The sequence below is a fragment of the Syngnathoides biaculeatus genome, chromosome 19, assembly GCF_019802595.1.
Source record: "Syngnathoides biaculeatus isolate LvHL_M chromosome 19, ASM1980259v1, whole genome shotgun sequence".
Taxonomy (NCBI): domain Eukaryota; kingdom Metazoa; phylum Chordata; class Actinopteri; order Syngnathiformes; family Syngnathidae; genus Syngnathoides; species Syngnathoides biaculeatus.
The window spans coordinates 15,665,864-15,684,238 of record NC_084658.1 but is presented as its reverse complement, the minus strand read 5'-3'; the positions used below and the strand labels follow the sequence as shown (position 1 = coordinate 15,684,238).

Here is an 18,375-nt window from a genome sequence, read left to right as displayed (position 1 = left end):
AACAGTTACATTCACAATCACACCTAGGGACAATTTAGAGTGTCCAATTAATGCTGCACATTTTGGGGGTGCGGGAGGAAACCGGAGTGCCCGGAGAAAACCCACACAGGCAAACACTGGATTTCCCTGAGAGCAATTCTGTTTCTAAGATTTGTTTTTTTTTTTGTAATCAACCGTCTTGAGTAATCATTTAACCAAGCGTAATAAAAAGCTTATCCAAGTGTGAAGGCCTTCTCAAAGTCACTCCGGAAAAATTGCCAACACACACCGCGGACTACTCGGAACAAGAGCAGAATGACGACACACTGAAAGGAGAGATCCTCAAAGAGTTCCAATCATCAATGTGGGGAACAAGTCAGATCTGCACTCGGGTAGATCCATGGAAGCCATTCTCCCCCTCAAGAACCAGTTTTCTGAGATTGAGACATGTGTAGAGTGTTCTACAAGGAATCTAAAAAACACATCAGAGCTGTTCTACTCCGCAGGGAAGGCGGTCCTCCGCAACACCTCCCCTCTGTACGACCCCGAAAACAAACAGCTCAAACCTCAGTGTGTCAAAGCGCTCAGTCGGATCAAATTTGACATCTCCGACCGACCAGGACCACGTCCTCAGTGACGCTGAGCTCAAATGCTTTTCAAAAATAATGTTTTGGGAATCCACTGGGATCAGAGGCCTGAGAAGACGGTTGCTTGGGAAAAAAAAAATACGAGCGATGGACTTGAAATGGACAAGGACTCAGCACCGTCACGAGAATCTCTTCTGTGCTTGCCCTTACAAGGCGTGGGGCGCTAAAGTCTACATGGCTGTCCCGAGCACCAGCGAGGGTTACATCTCTAATCACGGCTTCCGGTCGGTGTCGGTGGAGGCCGTGTGCTTATCTCGACATCAACTGTTGCCTTTCTCCTACGTGTTTGCTGACTCCAGCCCCGAGAACATCTACACCAGACTAGCCTGGGGGTGTACCTGCACCTGAATGTTTCAGAAATGAGCAACAATGGGGGGTTTTTTTTTTTGGTCCTGGTTCACCTCTGAACCTTGGTATTTTGTTATGGTGAAGTTCCTTACACCTGCAATTACTGTTCTGGGTTTGTTCTGCCTTTTTACGACGTGTATAATCATCCCATGTTTGAAATCTACGATGGCTAGCGCAATGCCAAATGTTTTTCCCAACTATGCCCTTCTACGACAAGTCGACCCTGATTATGTGCAGCTACAGCCAAATGAAAAACTTCTGATGCATTTTGCACGCTCAAGTGTAAATAAACTTTCAGAAAATGGAACAGCATTCTCAGGCCCCGCACTCTTATTTCCAAAATGATAAACAGGAGGGAAGTGTTGAAGAAATCATTCATATGTTCTCATTTTGTTGCACATCACCACCTACCTTCTACCTTTGAACTCATTGTCTTGAAAACAGTTGTCATCACTCAGACATTACGGTGTGCAATGTGTGTGACCAGTCAAGCTGGTTTGTCAATGTTAATTGTTGCCCTTGACATATTTTCCACGGAACGCACAAAAGTGAAACAATTTCGGATTCTGACTCACAACTCAAGTCACTGCGGAAGTTTCTGGATGAATCCATCTATGGTCACATTGTTAAACGCAACCGTCTCCCTTTACGGCCACGGGTCCACACGTTTGTGCCAAGAGGACCGCGACCGGCCATGTGGAAGTAAATATGCGCCACCGGGATTTTAATTTGAAATGCCACAGAAAACAGGATTTGAGCTTGAAATATAAAGTGATCAAATTTTCAATTGTTGTATTTCAGCGTCAAATTTCAACGTTAACAATTCAACTGGCTACAATTGGGTGTCTAAAATTCAACCGTCTGTGCCACCAGGCAGGGTTACTTCAGGTCAGAACCGAACATCCAGCCAATCGCAATTACGCTTTCTTAGTCACGTGACGTCACATACTAAGGAATTTGAATCCTGTTTTCTGTGGCATTTCAAATTCAAATCCTGGCAGCACAGATTTACTTCCATACGGCCACACGTACAGCGGCTAAATTGAAATAAGACACACCTCACGCGTTTAATTTCATCACATTTTTATTTGCTGTTAAAGTTTTTTTTTTCCCCAGTCGTAAGCATCGTGAATATTTCTGTACATACGTCACGTTTGTTAAAATGAAAAGGAAAAAGGTGTCTGCAAAAAGGTGAAGAAGCACTACAACATCACGTCGTGTCTAAAATGTTGCAACGGGCGTGCGGCCGTCACGCGATCGTCACGCGCGTCGATTGACGCCGCTCAAGGGGCGCGTTTCTCATTTGTGTGCCAGCGCATGAAAGCATGTCACAAGGAAACACCGTCTCAGCATTTTTACATACCCTACCTAAGGTCAATGCACTAGTAGACTTTCTGTCCTCACGACGAAGACAATTCTTGCGCACACTTAGCACAACTATTTCAACAGTAATGTTTTTTTCCTCTATCACATGCTGGTATGCAACCATGTGCTTCTCATGAGACAAAACTGTGCACTAGTTGACATCTGTGCCAGTAGTAAAACACTCAATGCTACCTAGAAGTGATAGAGAAGATAACTAGTACCATTTTGCTAGAAACAAAAGTATCGGGAAGTGGCCTCAGTAGTTAAATTGTAGTTGTCTTAGTTTTGACAAAAAAGATTGTACTAGTACCTTAAGATATCTGGGAATATGAATAAATGCTCAAAAGCAGTGATTTCATGTCCTTGATATGCACCCCAAGGTCAATGTACTAGCATGCTCTTTGACCTCATTAGCAAGACAATTCAGCCAGCTAGTAAAGGACTACGGTGTGCTAGTAGAATGAGTGTCTTACTAGTAACATTTCTCCACTATTTCATAACATTTCTGCTCATGACTAGTAGGCCAACTATGTTACTAGCGCATCTTGGTGCGACTAGGAGTGTCCAGGAGGCTAATAGTGCATGAAATAAGTTGGGCCTTGCAGTGTTAGTAGTGCAGCACTAGTTATGTTTAATAGTGTGTTAGTATGCCGAAAGTGCCACTCATAGTGGAGGAAACATTCGGAGAAAGAGTCGCTCAACTAGTAGGCCGAATTGTCAAAGAGCGTACTAGTGCATGGCGCTTAAACTGGGTATGAAGGATATGGAAGAAATGCTGATACGGCGTTCCACTCCACTTCTATAAAAGCGATCGCTCTCAAAAGTCGGCTGCCGAGGAAGCGGCGGCGGCTCACTGCGGCGGCGGCGGCGGCGGCGGAGCGCCGTGTTCCGCGTTGTCCACCGTTCGGATGATGACGATCTGCTCCAGGCTCTGCGCCGGCGACGGCGGCGGCCTCAGCTGCTCCACCAGCGCGTGGAGCGTTTCCGAGTTGATGGTGGACACGGGGTCGGCTTCGAAGGCCACCGGGTCGGCTTGGGAGATGGGCGTGTGGCCGGGCTCCACCTTCAACTCTTGCAGGGCGGCGGCGGCGACGGACGGACCCACGCCGTCGCCGCCGCCGCCGGCAGGCGGCGCGGCCGGATCCGGCTCGGGCGGCTGGGCTTCGGGGACGGAGCTCAGGCTTTTGCCGTCGTTGCTCAGTTTGCTCTGCACGAAGGCGACCGGGTGGCTGGACGCCAGCAGGACGACTGAGCACACGAGAGCGGGAAGCCATTAAAACCACGTTGGGGAGACACGATGGAAAAAGTTCTCACTGGAGGTAAAAGTGGTCGGACTGATTCATTTCCTGCACTCGAGAGTCACTTGCTTTCGGCTTGTCCCGCAGCGTGTCATCTCAGGTAAAGGTCAAGAAGTTAATATTCAGCAAAAACTGCCACCCGTTTCACAATATCCTCCAAAGGTTTATGAGTGAAGTCATAATTAAAAAAATGAGACGAAGAAGTGTAAAGGGCAGAAATCAACCTGCGTGCAACTTATTCTTGTGTAAGAACGGGCTGACTCAAATCTATGTAACAAAAATATTTTCACTCATTATTTAAAAAAAAACAAAAAAAAAAAACCCCCCCCCAAACATTCAGACTTTCAATCTTGAGGCGACGTAATTCCACACGACTCCCACGGAATGAGGGGAGAGGTGAAGTTTTACTTCTCAAACTGTTCAATCGTGTTGATGGATTTGTTCTCAAGCTATTATCAACAATATTCATCATTGTACTAAATAGATATTACGTTGTTATCGGTAAAGGTTGCATGCTTTTTATACATCATCTGCGAGCGGAAAAAGTACTTGCAAACATGCGAAACATGAGAGCTTGCTGACAGAGTGAACGTCTCTGCCCACAAAGTATTCTTATCACCTAATTAAAAAAAACTTCGGCACTGTCAAATAAAAATACTCGTGTAGTTTAGCTGATTGTGAAATGACGCAGCGAGAATAAAAAAGGACAAAGTCCGTGTGCCAACTCGCACACCGCAGCGCCTTCAATTGCTGCCATCTGCTGTTATTTGCAGCACTTACTCCATACACGGCAGAATTATTACAACAACATAATCTATACTTGCAAATCGTTTTTTATGTTCAAATATGTTTACAAAGCATCTAAAAAAAAAAAAATGCAAATTGGATTAAAATAGCTCTTACGCGTTCCAAAAGTAACGCTGACTTTCCTTTCATATTTATTTCTTGTCATGGGTTACACAATATCTGAAAAAGATTACCCATCAATAAATACCGTAATTTCTGGCCTATAAACCGCAACCTTTTTCACACGCTTAAAACCTGCGGCTTATGTGGTGATGCGGCTAATTTGTGCATTTGGCCGCAAGGGGGCACTCGAGCGGAAAAGATAAGAATGGAATATATGTGCCGAGGAAGTGACTTTTACCGGGATTTTTATTTTATTTTATTGCCCGGCCTGTTAGCGCTGCGCTAGCGTTAGAGTTGTGCTAGTATGTTGCTGCTGTGTTACTGCTTTGTCTGTGTGATTTTTACCGGTATAGTTATTTTTTTTTTAACCGGCCCTGTTAGCGTCACGATAGCGGTTGCTGCTATGTTAGTGCCGCCGTCTCAGTGATTTAAGTTAGGGTTTTAACTTGCCCTGTTCGTGCTACAGTGTTATTGCTATGTTAAGCAAAGCTAAGGTATTAAAACTATGAAAATTCTTTCTGTGTACAGTCTTTCTTTGTAAATATCTCGTGTTTCAGTCTGGGCACTTGCGGCTTATACACGGGTGCGGCTTATGTATGTACCAAACGGTATTTCCTTTACAAATGTACTGGGTGAGGCTTATAATCGGGTGCGCTCTATAGGCCGGAAACTACAGTAGGTACATTGGTACCTTTAGTCCAATTTGTTCCATGAGCATATTATAATATTAGATGACTATTTTCCCGTTGGGACGAATGTGGCGGTGTTACTTTTAAATCCCGCTGCAGTTGCAGGACGCGTCGTGTTGGCTCACCTGCTCGCGCCCGCTCCTTGTGTTGTCGCACTTCGTCGGCGTGAGCCTTCTCCTGGTGCTTGATCATGTTCTTCACGTTGGCGAAGCGGTTTCCGCACAGCAGGCACTGCACGCCGTTGGTGCCGTCTGAGTCCAAACGCCGGCGCACGCAGACACAGTAGAAAACACGTGAGGCCGCGACATTTCGAATTAGCGACACTGAATACACAAAAATGACGAAAATGGTAAAATCTTGTTTTTGCACAAGAGGTCATTGAGGAAAGGACGTGAAAATGTTTTGAACCATTTTTTAAACACATTTTTAAAATGTAATTTGATTTGTAATAGAGGGTAGTTGTCAGGTGCAAGATTAAAAACAGCCACAATATGTATTGTGTTATGAAAGCAAAAGATATATATATTTTTTTATTTCTAACAAACGAACAACGATCAATAAACCAAGCGTAAAACGTTTTTTTTTTTTTTTTTTGTGACAATTGTATAAACGGTGCATTCCTCCGGCAATTTAGAGCCGTTTGAAATGACAGAGCAAGAGTCTGGTACAGTATTTCGGTAATTAGTAATCAGTTATCTTTATCTAGTTAATTGTGTTTTTACAATTTGAATTTTCGTCACATCATTTGATTGAATGAACCATAATAACTAGAAATGGTGCGTGCAAGTCGGCTGCTCAAGATGCGTCCAAAAGCAGCTCGGTAGAGTGTGAAGGCGTCAAAAAAAAATAAAATAAAAAATTACCATTTGTAAAATTGTGCGCATCTGTGTGTGTGTGTGGGGGGGGGGGGGGGGGGGGGGAAGCGACGCGACAAACTCACCCGGGTGAAGTCGCCGCATGTGCTTCTTCAGTTCGGACGACGTGACGAAGCGGCTCTCGCACTGCGGCTGGGTGCACTTGTACGGCGTCTCGCCTGGTTGCGAACGGAAAACGAAGTTCAAAGCGGTGTCGAGCGTGATTTCCGAGCCCGGCCCGCTTCCTCACCCGTGTGCTTGCGCGCGTGAGCGATGAGCGACGACGAGACGGAGAAGGACATGCCGCACAGGTCGCACTGGTACGGCTTCTCGCCCGTGTGCCGCCGCTTGTGGTAGGTCAGCGTGCTGGACTGAGCGAAGGCCTGGCCGCACACGTCGCACACGTACGGCTTCTCGCCGCTGTGCAGTCTAGTGGGAACGCGGCGTCGTCAACGCGCACGGAGGACACGCTCGGTTGAACGCAGTCGCGGTGTGAAAATGTTCACGTGGACCCATGTCAGCCCCCCCCCCCACCCCCAAGGTCCCTTACCTGACGTGGATCTTGTAGTTGGACGAGGTGGCGAACTTGAAGCCGCAGCGCTCGCACTTGTAGGGCTTCTCTTCGCCGTGGTGCATGCGGCGGTGGGCCACCAGCTGGCACTTCTGAGCAAAACACTTTTCGCAGTCGGCGCAGCCGAAGGGCTTCTCGCCTGGGACAAACGCGCAGGATTTCATTTGTGGGTACACAACTGCCACCACCCCGCCAAGAATAGATTGTAAGTGGCCCTACGAGTGGAAACGGGATGGATGTTCCAAACATTTACTTCCCACCAGTTTCTTTGGTTTTAATATCTGCTGATATGGAGCCGTGATCCGATGCAAAACTCAATGTTTAATATTTAAATGTTTACATTAAAATTTCATGAATATATATATATATATTCACATTAAAAATTTCACCTCGATCAGTTGAAAATAGCCTAACTGACCCCACATTTTGATCTCGTGATCGGATCGGGGCGTACCTACTAAATTGTATTCAGCCTAACTGCGTTCATGGAATTATAATTAATAAGATTGATTCATAAATTTTCATCGATGTCAGGGGGGCGCCATGTTTGACAATAGCACCCTCTGCTGCCGGCTGAGATTAATGTCACAACTGCTTGCAAACTCAGAAAATCAGCTTCTTACCAGTGTGGGTGCGCAGGTGAGTTTTGAGCTGCGTGGCCTGCCTGAAGGTTTTGGAGCAGAAGATGCAGATGAAGGGCTTGAGGCCGGCGTGGATCTGCTCGTGTCTCCGCAGGCTGCACATGTCTTTGAACGTCCGGTTGCACTCGATGCAGGACCGAGTCGTCTCGTCGGCGCCGGTCGACGCATTCTGCTCTCCGCCCTCAGCAGCTTCCTCAGCAGCTTCCTCGCCGTTAGCCTCGTCCTCGCCGAGGTCGCCCAACATTTTGGTCCTGCCCCTACCTCGGCCCTTCCCTCGCCGCCGGCCGCGTCCCCGCCACATTTCCCCGAAGCGGGGCCTCTTGGCGGGCGGATCATCCAGCGAAGGGCTCCAGTCGGCAGATGTGTCCCCAAAGTCCTTCACGCTGGTGTCGGAATCCTCCAGGAAGTCTTCTTCGATCTTAACCAGGCTTCTTCCGCCTCTTCCCCTGCCCCTGCCCCTGCCCCTACCCCTCCCTCGTCCACGCCCCCTCCCCCTGGGGGCCGCGGGTTGGGGAGCCTCGCTGGCCGGCTGGCTGGGCTCCTCCGGGTCGGCACTCGGCGTTGCTCCCTCCCCATCCGAGGCCGCAGCTTGGCTCTCCTGGCTTTCAGGACCTTGCTGGCTTACCTCCCCTTGCTGGCTCTCCTGGCCCTCCTCCACCCACATGCCCGTAACCGAGACGATGGACAGAGAGATGGGGGAATGAGGACTGCCCGGGGAGTCGGAGCTGAGCAAAGAGACGCCTGGGTCTTTGTCCACGTCAGACTGGGACGGGTCGCCGGTCTCCGACGAGTGAGAAATCTCTTCCAGATACTTTAGGGCGTCAGACATCCCCAGGAAGATGGCGGCTCGGCGGACAGCAGACTGCCTGGTGCTGAAAATAACAAGAATAACACATAATATTAGGAGGAAGTACAAAAACGTGGTTGCTGGAGTGGAGGTTCTGTGACCACGTCTGGACAGTAGCCGTTCTGGTTTTTGCATCTTAGCCACCTGGGGGCAGGATAATACACACGAAGGATTTCAAAAACAAAACAAATTGTGAGATTTTGTTTTAAGGTCACAAAAACCAGTCCTCGTGCGAACGGACGGACGGACGGATGGAGAGGAGGCAGCCTACCTACTGAGGTTCATCTGTCCCGTGTAGACAAACTCCAGCAGCTTCTCCAGAGCGTAGCGGCTGACCTTCTCCGGGTCCAAGGTGGTGACATCCTGGCCCTTCTCGGCCTGGGCGGAGAAGTACTTGCTGAACGCGGCCAGGATGTTCCGGTGGGCCCGGAATTCCACGTCTCTCACTATGACGGTGACGTCGCACAGGAAGTCCATTTCCCGCTGCTGGTGAAGCCTCTGCAGGAGGAGCTTGCCATGATTGGCGCTGTGAGCCATCGCTACAAGAGAGGGGCCGTTAATGACGCCTATTCTCCCGGTTCTCTGTCAAGAACAGCTTGAAGCAAGCACGCCGTGCCTCTTGTTTGAAAAACTGTATTTTAAAACTCTTACCGTCAATGTTGTGACAGTAATGCTGAGAAGTTGTGTCCTCTACTAGTGTCAATTAGGAGCTGCGAGAAATTTTTACAATTAGAAAGGTGGCATCAAAAATAAGGACAGTACACGGAAAATAACCTGAAGAACACTGAATAAAATTTGTCTCAGTGTTAGGATCACAAGTTATCGTTTCAAACTAAGGTTAGCATCGCTGCGAGGTTTCAAGCCAGAGTTAATGTTTAAAACCACAGTTATGGTGCTGGATTTTAAACTAGGATTTGGGCTTCGATGTTGCGTTTCAAGGCCAGGTTTATAAAGTTTATCAGGAGGGTTTCAAGACAGGTTTAGTGTTTCCTGATGTAGTTTAAAAATCAAATGTTAGGGGTTTAAAAATAGGATTAGGGTTTCAACCAACAATTATAGCTTCACAGCACAGTTCGAGACAGGTTTTAGGTTTATGAGTAGGATTACAATCCACTGTCAGAGCTTTAAAACAGGGGTAAGGGTTCAATGTAGGGTTTTAACATCTCAGAGTTTGAGTTTTAGACTAGGGTCGGGGTTTCAAAAAAAAAAAGTTTGGGGTTTAAGGAAAGAATCTTGAGGTTTATTGGATCGACATTTTTTCGCACTCCAAACTGTTGAAGTACAAAGAAAAGTTGAGATGTTCTCGAGAGAAACCTGCAGGACGCCAGCTGGCGGTCCGCTAAATTAAAAAAAAAAAAAAAAAAAAAAAAAGGAAAGCGTTTTTGAAAATAAAAGCTGCCGCCCGCTTCCTGAGTAGGCCCCGTCCCGATGCTAATGCTATTAGCAGTGTCGTCGCCCCCTTTCAAACATTGCCGTCCGCTAAGTGGGGCGCGCCGTGTACTCCCCAGCGAATAAAAACGCCAAGCCGCCGGTCCCCGAGAGCTTCGGCCACCCGGTTGTCCGACGGGCTGCTCGAGTTTCCAAGCTGGAGCTAAGCGAGCTCAAAACGGGGGCAGACGGCGCGGAGAGCATTGTGCTCTTATTTCGAAGGATTCGCCGATAGAGCCGGCGGTACCCACATAAGTTACCCCAGCACGCAGCAGACGCCCACATCGGAAACATATCGTGGAAACGGACTAAATACGACCATAATTCTTTGGCCGCAAAGCTCAATTTTCAAACTAAGGCAAAGTGATTAAAAGCGGTGAAATGGTGTACCTTGGCATCGCCGTCATCCGCAGCCGTTATCTCGGGACTGCGCGACATCTCGCGAGAACGCGGAGGCAAGCTGCGCTCGAAATGGACGAGTAAACAAGCCATGTTAGTTTTTAAATCAGCAACAACAACAACAACAAAAACAAAAACAATCACGAGCGGACATGCAACTCAAGTGGTGCTCAAGCACCTTGCCTTTTGTCCTGGATGGGAAAGTGCCGTTTTTATTCCAACACAGACCCCCCCCAAAACAAACAAACAAATAACATAATTTGGGTCAGCAGTTTTACTTAAGTGTTTTGATATCTGGAGGGAAATTATTTGACTCTTTTGAAAAATTGTGCAATTAATATTGCTACTTTGTCAATATTTATATACATTCTTAATCTCTTTGAACAATGATACCCCTCTGATGCTGCAGAAGTTTTCTGCAGACCATGACTTGTGCTGTTGATGTGACTACAAAAAAAAAAAAAAAAATATATATATATATATGTATATAATATATAAAGAGATAGTAGTTTACTAGAATACAGTATCTGATATATACAGCATTTGGGTTTTTATCTGAGGCACTTAAAAATGTGGTAGTTAGTGGTAACGTCAATTTAAGATGAGTTTGAATGTGATTTCTTCATTCTGAAGCCACATCCCCATTTATGGGAGGGCTCATACACTTGTGCAACCAGAGTTGTTTATTTTTGCTTCCCTTGCTAAAATATTGTATTTTTTTTTCCACTTGAGTGGTACAGGTTACAGGTTGACTACTATTTGGGGAAAAAATTTAATTGTTTATGTCACAAAAAGTGCCATATGAACAAGGTTGTGTAGACTTTCTAAAGCCACTGAATTTTCCCTTCACCTCCTTTGTTAATAGTTATATTTACTGTACTGGTTACGCTAATAGATATGTATACATAATACATGTACTACAGATGTTTTTTTTTTGGTTAGTCATATGAATAATGGTGATAAGTGCCCTCTTTTTGACTTGTGCCCCCCTCCCCCTAAAAAAAGGAGTTACCATTCATTTAACTAATTAACTTAACTAGACTGGATCAGCCTAATTTTATAAAGCACGTTGTTTATTTTACTAATATTTAGTATTTTATGAATTTGTCGTAGAATTCTATCGCTTGTCAATTATTTTCAGTTCAGCAATTTTCAGAAATTCGGCAATTTAAATGATTTTCACTAATGAGTGGAAAACTGTGAGTAATAATTGAGTTATCTATTATTATTGTTATTTTATTTTATTTGGTTTTTAAAAACATTTACTGGGGGAGGTATAAAAGGGAATGTGGAAGCATCGCGATTCTGCCGCTTTTCTCCACCGGACTCCTTTTGGGGACGGACACTAACACCGCATCGCCGTCTCGCGGACATTCGCGATCGGTTTTAATCCCCTTAAAGAGTCCGCTCGCCGCTCATTAGCATGCAGAACATGTTGACCCTCCTCTCGAACGCGCTGTGTCGGATCACTGGCAGGACTGCGGTGAGTCTTCCGGCAGGGGTGTTCGTTTTACGGGAGGATTTTTTTTCTCTCCTCCGGACTAGCTAAATAGACTCATCAGGCTAGCTTGGTCCCGCTTTGGTATCCTCATTGTTCTGACACTTCCACTTATTCACGTTTTTTTTTTTTTTGTAGTTACTGACTTTCTAGCACGTGCTGTGGTGTGACTTGTTGTCTTTGTTTCCAAAAGTTGTTAAATTATAAAAGTACATAATTTTATTCAGCGAACAAATGTCCTTGTCAAGACTTAGTGTAGCCTCATCTGCTGCGAATGAATTGTTTATGAAAACTCGCAGTTACGTGCGTCATGAGCAAGTTTGTCAGTCAGCATGGTTTTGAAACAATGGTGCGTCCTTGTTTCTGACTCCATGTCTTTACAGGCCCCTCTTTCTCTCTCTCTTAGTACCTGCATTATTTACTTTCGTTACGAAAAGTGAGAGATGCTCAATTTTTTTTTTTTATCCTGCTTAAATCCTTTACTTTTCAAACCTCCCAAATGTGTCACAAGTTGTTTTTCCCTCTTCGATGCAATGTCGCTGGCAAATCCAAACGTATGTTTGGCTTCTTATCCTTGATTCACCTTCATCGGAACCCCAGGGAGCTCAAACTGTGTCTGAGGTAAGCTGCTCACCACTCACCTGCTGTTTGTCCCTAATCTTTTACCTCTACAGCGTCTTTTTTTTTTTGTTAACATTTATTTTATCACTGTAACGAGCCCTCTAAGATGACATGCATTCTCTGGAACTGCATGAACAAGCTACTTAATATTTACCTCATATGTGTTACTTTCCCAACAATGATTACACTTTGGCACAAGATCCAGTCAGACAAAGTCCCAAAGTTGCCGGCCACCCTTCCATCGTCATCACGATGACGGTGCTGAGTAATAGTGACTAACGCAAATATGGAAGCAAATGGCTTAGCTTTTGCAACTTTGTTAAATGTGACTGGAATTTTGAGAGCGTATCCACAGGAATTTAGAAGCAATTCTAGGAAGTGGTCTTGTTTAAATAACGTCATATCGGTGTAAATGCGCTGTCACTGCTCAAATGTTTAATTATACACACACACACACACACAGCTGGCCTGCCTCAGTCCCCATTTTGGGCTTCTATAAGCTCTATGCTGAGTGCCCCCCCCCCCACCCCCCCCCCCCCCAGTCTCCTGTTTCTTGCTAGCTCTGATTGGTTGGCTCCTGTGCTCCCCAGTTGCTGATCGGACTGACGGAACACGTCAGTCTAACCTCGCCGACGGCACCTGACTTGGCACAGACTTGGCGGCTGCCCCCCAAACCTCCGCCGGTACTCGGCGCTAGAGCCAGTGTGGCGCCCTTAGCTTAGCACGTCGGTAGCCGCACCAGTAAGAAGCGGTGACGCTGGCCTCGACGTCTTCCTACCTAACTGCCTGTCATACACTCTTTTTCTGAATACACTTAATAAGGCACATGCCACGTTGGAACACGACCGATGAGCCTTCTTACCCTTGCCTCAAATCATCGTGGAAAAACAAATGAAGCCATGCCAAACTTGTAATTTCAATTAGACTTTTTTTTTTTGTTTTTGTTTTTTTGTTTTGATACCATATGAGTGTCAACAGCGCCCGTCCCTTAACATAACTAGTAACACTCGTCACTGCTCGTGAGCTGACCTGTTGCCTTTACATTCGCTAGACTAAAATGTCCCAAAAAATGTATTAGTGTTCCCATGTTACTGGTAAATATTTGTTGCTCAGTGAGTCCTTTGCAATGTGTTTTTGTCTCTAAAGTGTTTTCTATCGAACTCGCTGGAGCGGCTCCAACTACCGGAGACGCACGTTCCTTGTGTGTTTTTTTTTGACATCCACGAGGAAGCAAAGATGATTTTGTATTCTTAGTGTGGTAATTATGTTTGTGTGTGTGTGTCCTCAGGCCGCCCGTGTCACCGCTTCCCGCTCCTTCGCTGACTTTACGCCTCAGGCGACTTTCGACGTCAAAGTGAGCTGAACAAGCTATCGATTTTGATTAAGGACGAGCTGCCGAAAAACTCAATTTTCACAAGTGCACTTCAATGGATATGTGCTTTAATCTCCTGCAAATTTATAGATGAACTCAAATGACTACAGCAAGCATTTGCTTTTTGTGCCAATAGAAATGCGATCTCCACCTCTTGGAGGAGGGGCCTTCTGTGAGTGTGGAGCTAACGCGCGAGCAGGGCCTGCAGTATTACCGCACCATGCAGACGGTGAGGCGCATGGAGCTGAAGGCCGATCAGCTCTACAAGCAGAAGATCATCCGTGGGTTCTGTCACCTGTATGACGGACAGGTGAGGAACATTGTACGAGTTCAAAAAGAAACTGTGAAAGACCTTTGGAATTACCTGGATTTCTGGATAAAATGTTTAGTTCATATGGAGCCCCTAAAGAGACATTGGAAGATTAAAAAAAACTAACTGGTGTTTGTCATTGTAATGAGTAAGTCCTCACCATTATGTTGTCTGAGAGAGATTTAAAAAAAATAATTTTGAAGTCTTTGAGTCTGGTTCAGTATAAAGAATACGGCACTTTGCATCGTGTCGCTAATTTTATCCAAGAACGTTTGCAAACGTGGGCAGCTCTGCGGATACAGGTGGCTGTACACAAAATGCAAGGAGTCCTGGGGGGTAAGTTTCGTTTGTTAGGGTTCTCCGGCGACAAAAATGGTCTGAGCGCAATTCCGTCTCCAACTCTAACTCCTAATACTGTCATAACATATATGATGTTAATATCGATCTGTAAGAAGAAAGACACTGGTTACAAATGTCAATCATTTTAGGCTAGCAAGCGGAAAGTAAGCCTATATTGCTATATTCTTTTGATTTTTAAATGTTTACATTTATACTCTCCTTATCTTCCTTGAGTTGATCGATGACAGTGTCAGGTATATTGCTTGATTTGAGGAAAGAGACAAAGTCTTCTGTTGCCATTCTCTCAACTGACTTGCTCAAAACAAGTTGTAGTTTAGAGGGTACCGCTAGCGGGTAAATAAGCTACGACCCATAGGTAGCCGTTTTTTTTTTTTTTTTAATTTTCTCGTTGTAATGAGTAACTTACTCGTTACAATGAGAAACCACTTTTTTTTTTTTTATGTCTCTTTGCATAAGTTCACATTAGGCAGAGCCACTTTTTCCCTGTGGGTGTAAACAACAACATTTTGGTGTCGTACAGGAAGCTTGTGCTGTGGGCGTCGAGGCTGCCATCAACCCCAGCGATCACCTGATCACTGCCTACCGCGCGCACGCCTACACGTACACTCGCGGCGTGGCCGTCAAGGAGATCCTGTGCGAGCTCACGGGTAAGAGCGCGTTTAAAAGAAGTCGATGGGTTCAACGCCAAGCCTCAGATGTGTTGCTGGGCAGGTCGGAGAGGCGGCGTCTCCAAAGGCAAGGGGGGGTCCATGCATATGTACGCGCCACATTTCTACGGAGGGAACGGCATCGTGGGAGCACAGGTCAGCGCCAGAAAACTTTTCCAGCCTTTATTCAGTCAAGGCACATATTTTATATTAGAACAATTTCACAGCATGTCACAAATCGTATATACACGATGAGTAAAATAATTTTCTAGAGGTGCCAGGAGATGCGGGCATAGCAGTAACTTTAAGTCGGTACAAGAACTGCAAATGGGATTTTAAATGTTTGTCCCCGTTAAGTGTACCCGTTGTGAGATTTTTGACTCCAACTCTTATGAGAGTTACTGGCATGTGGTCCTCCTAGAACCATGGACTGTGCTGTGTTGTGTTCAGGTTCCACTGGGTGCAGGAATTGCTCTGGCTTGCCAGTACAAAGGCAACAGTCAGTTGTGCGTGACGTTGTACGGCGACGGCGCAGCCAATCAGGTAACAAAACGTACCAACCAGCAAAAGTGCGCCGATCAAAGCTCATAATGTGCTCTACAGGAAATAGGGAGGGCAATTTCCTGAAAATTGGGGGTAAAATTACATGGGGAAGTCAAGACAAATATAACTGAATATTGCGTAGAGGCCACAAGATGGCAGCAAAGCACTAAAAATGGAGACGGACACACATTAAAAAAAATTAACCAGCGTTAACCCAACAGATCCTACCAGACACTTTGAAATTGGGGCACTCTTAAGTTAAAGTTTCAAAGCAATTATGGCTTTATTAACTTTTAAAATGTTGACATTTTTTGCGTCCCCTGATGCCGAGCAGGGGCAGCTCTTCGAGGCCTTCAACATGGCCGCTCTCTGGAAGCTGCCGTGCATTTTCATCTGCGAGAACAACCAGTACGGCATGGGGACGTCGGCGGAGAGGGCGTCGGCCAGCACCGACTACTACAAGCGGGGGGACTACATCCCGGGGATCAGAGTGAGTTTCGTGACAGCTTTGTGACGTCAAGCGCGTGAATGGGCGCCAGTTACTTTCTCGATCACTTTACGTACGTAAAAAGGTTTTGTTTACTGGTGGTGCCGTTGAAAACGGTGAAAGATTTTGTCACCCGGAAGTACGAAAGACAAAATTCTAAAAGGGTCCGGGGTTGTGGCTGCAGCGAGACCGTGTGCTGGAGCCGCCCCCGCACGGACCCAGACTATAACAAGGCGCACTCCGTGTCCTGGCAGTTGCAGGTGTGAGCATGTACTCAGCTGTCTGATGCTCATGTATGATACTGCACACAAAACTCACACGTCACATGAATCCGCAAGAAATGAGGGGTCGGCAGATTTCCTCCTTTTTGGCTTCAGCTCAGTGCTTCTGACGCAGGTTGACGGGATGGACGTCCTGTGCGTGAGAGAGGCGGTCAAGTTTGCGGCGGACCTCTGCCGAGCCGGGAAGGTGAGCGCACCTGGTTATAAGCCTCACCTGGTACATTTGTAAAGGAAATACCATTTTGTACATGCATAGGCCGCAGCCGTGTAAAAGCCGCAAGTGCCCCCATTGAATCGTGAGATATTTACAAAGAAAGGCGGTACACAGAGTTTAACGCTAGCGCCGCCATGCTAACACTAGCGCCGCTGCGCCAACAGGGCCGGTTTAAAAAAAAAAAAACATACTGGTAAAAATCACTGAGACACGGCAGTAACACGTTAGCGCAGCGCTAAAAGGGCCGGATCGGTAAAAGACACTTCCTTGCCACATATATTCCACCGGTCTCACTCTTTTACGCTCCAGTGCCCACTCGCGGCCGTTAGGGGTGGGGGGAAAAAAATGCGCAAATTAGCCGCATCACCGCATAAGCCGTGGATATTTATTTTTTTTAGGGTCCAATTGTGATGGAGCTCCAGACCTATCGTTACCATGGACACAGCATGAGTGACCCTGGTGTCAGGTAGGATGCTTTTATCACTCGGAACGCTTGCACCCTGGCCCAAACTTGAATGCCGTGGCCTTGTGCAAGTGTTGACGCGAAGGCCAGGGCAGCACTGGAGTCTTCTGTTGATGCGGTGTGTTTGTCAAAGTTTTTCCTCGATTTCTGTAGCTACCGCTCTCGGGAGGAGATCCAGGAAGTGCGCAGCAAGAACGACCCCATTGCGCTGTTGAAAGAGCAAATGCTCAGCAATAATATGGCGTCTGCTGAGGAACTGAAGGTGAGGAAATTAATTTTGATTTATGAGAATCACTTCCACGTCAGTCTTCAGTGTGTTTCTGACGCTCGTATACACAACTCACAATCGCGTCGTGTGGTTTTCAATCGCATCATTTTCCAAGGAAGAGTGATGGAGGGAAAGGATTTCCTTCTTGGAGAAAAGTGGAAACAGATTTTCATGTGTCTGTTTTAAACAAAAAAAAAACCCCACACAATTAGGAGACCGGCGTCTGTTTACAAATCTTATCAGTCGGTGTACTTTGGTGACCCTCAAGAGGGAGCTGTTCACCCGGGGTGTGGAAATGAAAATGTCAGAGGTAGTTGGCTTCAAAGGGAGTGGTTGGCTGTTTGATGTGTGTGTTTGTTGTAAATGACATGAGGCTTTCTTATCTGTATGTCATTCTTTACCGGATCGTCACAGTATTTTGTTTGCGACACTCTTATGCTGCTTGTTAGGAAATGGACGTGGCCATCCGAAAGGAGGTGGAGGAGGCAGCGCAGTTTGCGACCGCTGACCCCGAGCCACCGTTGGACGATATGTGCAACCACATCTTTAAAAACGATCCCCCGCTGGAGGTCCGCGGGACCAGCCCCTGGTCTAAGCTTAAGTCTGTAAGCTAGGACAGCAGCTGGACTCAATAAGACCATGACTGGGACTTGTGCCTGTCTGTCACCTATTTAAATTCAAATGTATTTATTATTACTGTATTAATGTACTCCACATTTGTTTTCATTGTAAGGATTTCAGCTTTGAGTTTTTACAAGTCAGATTGTTTATTTAAAGCTTGATATGAGTATTGTGTTGTACCATAATACAGGTAGATGTTGATCTTAAGCAATACTTTTTTTTTTTTTTATCCAAATTTTCAAAAGGAGCACTTTAATCATTGTTGTCAAAAGTATGTTGGTTTTACAGCAAGTATTAATGTTTGCACCAGTTTTTGTTATATAGCAATCATACTATTTGTGGATACTTCATGCTACATGAGGTGGCAAAAATAACATGTATGAAATATATGCAGCTTCTTGTTTGTTTACAGTGGAGTTGTTGCTTACCCGTATTGCAAACAATTTGAACATTTATTCAATACACTTGACAATTCAAACATGGAATAGTGTAAATGCCCAAATGACTTTCCGTATGCCTTATCATGCTAGATGTCACTTCTCAGCTGGTGATTAAAAATATTAGCGGTCAAAAGAAATGTATTCACAGTAATGGTTTTTGTTGATGATTGTAAGCAATTTGATGGTACCCTGCCTACAAATGTGTACTGGGTAACCAGATCAGTATCTTGAGAACACAATTTTGCCCACTTTACGATGAGAACTTGTTGGAAAGT

At 45.8% G+C, this 18,375-nt stretch overlaps 2 protein-coding genes across 5 annotated transcripts; one reads left to right on the top strand and one right to left on the bottom strand.

Moving 5' to 3' along the window:
* Window positions 1–2,040: 2,040 nt before the first annotated feature.
* On the bottom strand, window positions 2,041–10,142 carry mynn (myoneurin). Of its 2 annotated transcripts, none has more exons than XM_061804600.1 (9): window positions 9,967–10,142; window positions 8,800–8,858; window positions 8,420–8,687; window positions 7,284–8,173; window positions 6,640–6,799; window positions 6,340–6,518; window positions 6,176–6,268; window positions 5,361–5,486; window positions 2,041–3,587 (listed from the first exon to the last, which is right to left on the bottom strand). In XM_061804600.1, the coding sequence occupies exons 3-9, from the start codon at window positions 8,683–8,685 to the stop codon at window positions 3,190–3,192; spliced, it is 2,112 nt and encodes a 703-aa protein (XP_061660584.1). In that variant the 5' UTR covers window positions 8,686–8,687; window positions 8,800–8,858; window positions 9,967–10,142; the 3' UTR covers window positions 2,041–3,189. The 2 variants fall into 2 exon arrangements, with proteins under 2 accessions (XP_061660584.1, XP_061660586.1); XM_061804602.1 differs by lacking the exon at window positions 9,967–10,142 and adding an exon at window positions 9,828–9,960.
* Window positions 10,143–11,279: 1,137 nt separating this feature from the next.
* On the top strand, window positions 11,280–18,145 carry LOC133492437 (pyruvate dehydrogenase E1 component subunit alpha, mitochondrial-like). Of its 3 annotated transcripts, XM_061804608.1 has the most exons (12): window positions 11,280–11,458; window positions 12,074–12,094; window positions 13,383–13,448; window positions 13,603–13,776; window positions 14,657–14,783; window positions 14,848–14,939; window positions 15,234–15,326; window positions 15,661–15,816; window positions 16,210–16,281; window positions 16,707–16,774; window positions 16,925–17,033; window positions 17,489–18,145. In XM_061804608.1, the coding sequence occupies exons 1-12, from the start codon at window positions 11,399–11,401 to the stop codon at window positions 17,651–17,653; spliced, it is 1,203 nt and encodes a 400-aa protein (XP_061660592.1). In that variant the 5' UTR covers window positions 11,280–11,398; the 3' UTR covers window positions 17,654–18,145. The 3 variants fall into 3 exon arrangements, with proteins under 3 accessions (XP_061660592.1, XP_061660593.1, XP_061660591.1); XM_061804609.1 differs by lacking the exon at window positions 12,074–12,094; XM_061804607.1 differs by lacking the exon at window positions 11,280–11,458 and having other exon boundaries at window positions 11,987–12,094.
* The last annotated feature ends 230 nt before the right edge of the window (window positions 18,146–18,375 follow it).